At 39.9% G+C, this 6,000-nt stretch overlaps 1 protein-coding gene across 1 annotated transcript in view; it reads right to left on the reverse strand.

The window, feature by feature from the left end:
• Window positions 1-5,565, reverse strand: part of LOC120052031 (DNA-directed RNA polymerase, mitochondrial-like) — a 56,304-nt gene extending 50,739 nt beyond the window's left edge. The window contains 1 exon segment of the mRNA XM_038998897.1: window positions 5,406-5,565. Coding sequence (XP_038854825.1) covers window positions 5,406-5,547 — 142 coding nt within the window. The 5' untranslated portion in view covers window positions 5,548-5,565.
• Window positions 5,566-6,000: the final 435 nt, after the last annotated feature.

Genomic DNA, 6,000 nt, shown 5'->3' on the forward strand with positions numbered 1-6,000 from the left:
CTAAATATGCAGGTTTAAAAATATATACTTCTGTGTATTGACTTTAAGAAAGGCATTGATGTTTATGGTTAGGTACACGTTGGAGCAACGACAGTCCTTTTTCCACGAATGCGCACCGCATCGATTATATGCAACGCAGGACACGCTAAATAAACTAGTAATATCATCAACCATGTGTAGTTAACTAGTAATTATGATTGATTGATTGTTTTTTATAAGATAAGTTTAATGCTAGCTAGCAACTTACCTTGGCTTCTTACTGCATTCGCGTAACAGGCAGGCTCCTCGTGGAGAGCAATGAGAGGCAGGTGGTTAGAGCATTGGACTAGTTAACTGTAAGGTTGCAAGATTGAATCCCCGAGCTGACAAGGTAAAAATCTGTCGTTCTGCCCCTGAACAAGGCAGTTAACCCACCGTTCCTAGGCCGTCATTGAAAATAAGAATGTGTTCTTAACTGACTTGACTAGTTAAATAAAGGAGTAAAAAAAAAATATCGTCCAAATCGGTGTCCAAAAATACCAATTTCCGATTGTTATGGAAACTTGAAATCGGCCCTAATTAATCGGCCATTCCGATTAATCGGTCGACCTCTATAATGGACATACACAAAATAGTCCAAATCGGTGAAGTGAAATAAATAAGAATAATAAACATTCTAAAAAAATTAAAAATGGAAAAGTGGGGTGTGCATATGTATTCACCCCCTACGCTCTGAAGTCCCTAAATAAGATCTGGTGCAACCAATTACCTTTAGAAGTCACATAATTAGTTAAATAAAGTCCACCTGTGTGCAATCTAAGTGTCACATGATCTGTCTCATGATCTCAGTATACATACACCTGTTCTGAAAGGCCCCAGAGTCTGCAACATCACTAAGCAAGCGGCACCATGAATACCAAGGAGCTCTCCAAACAGGTCAGGGACAAAGTTGTGGAGAAGAACAGATCAGGGTTGGGTTATAAAAAAATATCAGAAACTTTGAACATCCAACGGAGAACCATTAAATCCATTATAACATTTTTTAAAGAATATGGCACCACAACAAACCTGCCAAGAGAGAGCCGCCCACCAAAACTCACAGACCAGGCAAGGAGGGCATTGATCAGAGATGCATCAAAGAGACCAAAGATAACCCTGAAGGTGCTGCAAAGCTCCACAGCAGAGATTGGAGTATCTGTCCATAGGACTACATTAAGCCGTACACTCCACAGAGCGTGGCTTTATGGAGAAGTGGCCAGAAAAAAGCCATTGCTTAAAGAAGAAAATAAGCAAACACGTTTGGTGTTCGCCAAAAGACATGTGGGAGACTCCCCAAACATATGGGAATAGGTACTCTGGTCAGATGAGACTAAAATTGAGCTATGTCTGGCGCAAACCCAAGACTACTCATCACCCCGAGAACACCATCACAACAGTGAAGCATGGTGGTGGCAGCATCATGCTGTGGGGGTGTTTTTCCATTGGCAGGGAGGGGGAAACTGGTCAGAATTGAAGGAATGATGGTGCTAAATACAGGGAAATTCTTGAGGGAAACCGGTTTCACTCTTCCAGAGATTTCAGACTGGGACGGAGGTTCACCTTCCAGCAGGACAATGACCATAAGCATACTTCTAAAGCAACACTCAACTGGTTTAAGTCGGGAGTTTACATACACTTAGGTTGGAGTCATTAAAACAAATTTTTCAACCACTCCACAAATTCCTTGTAAACAAACTATAGTTTTGGCAAGTCAGTTAGGACATCTACTTTGTGCATGACAAGTAATTTTTCCAACAATTGTTTACAGACAGATTATTTAATATATAACTCACTGCATCACAATTCCAGTGGGTCAGAAGTTTACATACACTAAGTTGACTGTGCCTTTAACTTCTTATGGCTGCAAGGCAAAGTGTTGAGTAGCCAGTGAAATCGTGCCCATTTCAAACGGCCTCCTACTCAAATCTTGCTCGTACAATATGAATATTATTATTCTTTTTGGATAGAAAACACTTTCTAGTTTCTAAAACAGTTGGAATTATTTCTCTGAGTGAAACAGAAGTCCTTCTGCAGCACTTTTCCTGACCAGGAAGTGAAATGTCAGAAATCAATGCTCTTTTCAACTTGATGCCTATACATGGTCTTGACACTTAGGAGTCTGCTGACACTCTATACGCCTTCCTATTGGTGTAAAGAGGATGTCAGAGAAGAAATTTTTGTGCTCATCTTGTTCTGTGGTGGAAAAAAACCTATTTCTTTGACTTGACCGTCCACTTCCGGTACTCTGAAGGAAGTGGGACTGACTTCTGTTTTGCCTTCGTAACGAACGGCTAACATCTCCGGCTCGAATTTTTTTTGATACATGTGACCATATCATCGTAATGTATGTTTTTTCAATATAGTTTAATCAGATTATTGAAACTTTATTCGGGAGTTTTGCCGTGTTCCGTCCTCTGACTGTGTTTACGTTGGAGAAATTTATGCCATCGGCTAGTGCCAATGCTAATTGAAGAGGGAAATTTGCCATTCTGAATCGAAACAACGACTCATCTGGACAGAGGACACCTTCTTCAACATTCTGATGAAAGATCAGCAAAAGTAAGACCCATTTTATGATGTTATTTCATATATCTGTCGTGCATGTGAACTGGCCGTGGGCGCCCAATTGTGTCTGTCTATTGTAGCTACGCTAATATAGCGATACATTTTGTTTTCGCTGTAAAACATTTAATAAATCGGAAATATTGTTTGGAATCACAAGATGCCTGTCTTTCAATTGCTGCAGACTATGTATTTTTCAGAAATGTTTTATGATGAGTAATTAGCTATTTGACGTTGGTGTCTGTAAATATTATGGCTGCTTTCGGTGCAATTTCGGATTGTAGCTGAAATGTAAACTATGGTTTATACATGAAATATGCAAATTTTTCGAACAAAACATATGCTATACAATAAATATGTTATCAGACTGTCATCTGATGAATTTGTTTCTTGGTTAGTGGCTATTTATATCTTTATTTGGTCGAATTTGTGATAGCACCTGATGGAGTAAGAAACTGATGGAGTTAGAAAAGTTGTGTCTTTTGCTAACGTGGTTAGCTAATAGATTTACATATTTTGTCTTCCCTGTAAAACATTTTAAAAATCGGACATGTTGGCTTGATTCACAAGATGTGCACCTTTCATCTGGTGTCTTGGACTTGTTAATGTGTGAAAGTTAAATATTTTAAAAAAATAGATTTTGAATTTCGCGCCCTGCACTTTGAGCTGGATGTTGTCATAAGTGTACCGGTGTCGGGCTGCCCCCGTAAAAGGTTAAACAGCTTGGAAAATTCCAGAAAATTATCTCATGGCTTTAGAAGCTTCTGATAGGCTAATAGACATCATCTGAGTCAATTGGAGGTGTACCTGTGGATGTATTTCAAGGCCTACCTTCAAACTCAGTGCCTCTTTGCATTGACATCATGGGAAAATGAAAAGAAATCAGCCAAGACCCCAGAAAAAAATTGTAGACCTCCACAAGTCTGGTTCATCCTTGGGAGCAATTTCCAAACGCCTGAAGGTACCACGTTCATCTGTACAAACAATAGTACGCAAGTATAAACACCATGGGACCACGCAGCCGTCATACCGCTCAGGAAGGAGATGTGTTCTTTCTCCTAGAGATGAACGTACTTCGGTGCGAAAAGTGCAAATCAATCCCAGAACAACAGCAAAGGACCTTTTGAAGATGCTGGAGGAAACAGGAACAAAAGTATCTATATCCACAGTAAAACGAGTCCTATATCGACATAACCCGAAATTCCGCTCAGCACGGAAGAAGCCACTGCTCCAAAACCGCAATAAAAAAGCCAGACTACGGTTTGCAACTGCACATGGGGACAAAGATCGTACTTTTTGGAGAAATGTCCTCTGGTCTGATGAAACAAAAATAGAACTGTTTGACCATAATGACCATCTTTATGTTTGGAGGAAAAAGGGGGAGGCTTGCAAGCCAAAGAACACCATCCGAACTGTGAAGCACGGGGGTGGCAGCATCATGTTGTGGGGGTGCTTTGCTGCAGGAGGGACTGGTGCACTTCACAAAATAGATGGCATCATGAGGGAGGAAAATGATGTAGATATATTGAAGCAACATCTCAAGACATCAGTCAGGAAGTTAAAGCTTGGTCTTCCAAATGGACAATGACCCCAAGCATACTTCCAAAGTTGTGGCAAAATGTCTAAAAAAGCCCTGACCTCGATCCTATAGAAAATTTGTGGGCAGAACTGAAAAAGTGTGTGCGAGCATGGAGGCCTACAACCTGACTCAGTTACACCAGCTCTGTCAGGAGGAATGGGCCAAAATTCACACAACTTATTGTGGGAAGCTTGTGGAATGCTACCTGAAATTTTTGACCCAAGTTAAGCAATTTAAAGGCAACGGTACCAAATACTAATTGAGTGTATGTAAACTTCTGACCCACTGGGAATGTGATGAAAGAAAAGCTGAATTAAATGAATCTATTATTCTGACATTTCACATTCTTAAAAAGTGGTGATCCTAACTGACCTAAGACAGGGAATTTTTACTAGGATTAAGTGTTAGGAATTGTGAAAAACTGAGTTAAAATGTATTTGGCTAAGGTGTATGTAAACTTCAGATTTCAACCGTGTATATACCCTAGAGGTCAAAGTTCTGTTAACCTGAAATTACCTGAAAATGTGTCTGATGGATAGTTGTGAATAAAAAATGCCCAATGATTAAAGGGTATAATAAGCGAGCAATAACTTTTTGTATACTGACATTTTCTCATAGGTTAAAATCCCTATTGGAAAATATGAATGGGATGGAGGTATGAAAGAGTGTTAACACAGAAAGCTACCATTGCTGCACTGCTATCACACATTTTCCAACTCTAGGGACATGGACCTTTAAAAAAAATCACTATGAGACATGACACCCCAAATCTGGGGGATCTGGCTCATGGACAAAATGTGCCATTTCAAAACATTCCAACTCATAGGTAAATGGTTGACTTGAGTCAATTCATTTGCCATTTAGTATGGATTAGCAACGTCTTAAAAATAAATGTATATATTGGCATTTATCAGCCAACGACCTCTGATGTCTAAGTAATGTAACGTTACCCATGATGATAGCTAGCTAACTGTTTCAAAGTTCACTAACTAACGTTAGCTAGCTGCATGGCTACAAAAATCACGACAGGATTTAGGGGGTGGCTGGTCAGTTTATTTTTATCTAATTTATCTAACGTTTATCATGCATCATTACAAACAAGCTGTATACATTGAGACATATCACAAGTGATATTCCGTGCGCTTTCCAGGTCTGACAACACTGTCTGAAATATGAATCCTGCATGCTTGAGCACTCGTCCCGTTGACTTAACAAGTTAGCTAGCGCAAGGGACAACAACATTTACCTGATATTCGTCTTTCAATTTTATTCCGGAGTGTAAGAAAGTAGTGGCAATGGCCAGCATTTGACACACGACGAAGACTTCTTTCAAACAATATTCGACCACTCAGACACTTCGATAAGGCACACAGTCTCAATAGTGACATGTTTACATAACTGCACAACACTTCTCCACGCTAGGCTGCCATCTTGAAAAAGACAAAGCTAATTGAACAGAAAGGAGCAGAGTATAGGCAAGGATAGACGACTACTAATTAATCGAAGAGTCGATTTAGAAACAAGACAATTAGGTTTTTTATGTATTGAAAGGAGTGTAGAACATTATTTGTTAAGGAATTATAATAGTAAACATAATATTTGTGCAATTTGTACTGAGTGCACAAAACATTAGGAACACCTTCCTAATATTGCGTTGAACACCCTTTGGCCCTCAGAACAGCCTCAATTCGTTGGGGCATTGACTCTACAAGGTGTCGAAACAGTTGTGTCAAGTTGGCTAGATGTCCGTTGGGTGGTGGACCATTCTCGCTACACATGGGGAACTGCTGAGCTTGAATACCCGGCAGTGTTGCAGTTCATGACACACCCAAACCAGTGCA

Source organism: Salvelinus namaycush, chromosome 8 (genome assembly GCF_016432855.1).
Source record: "Salvelinus namaycush isolate Seneca chromosome 8, SaNama_1.0, whole genome shotgun sequence".
NCBI classification, from domain to species: domain Eukaryota; kingdom Metazoa; phylum Chordata; class Actinopteri; order Salmoniformes; family Salmonidae; genus Salvelinus; species Salvelinus namaycush.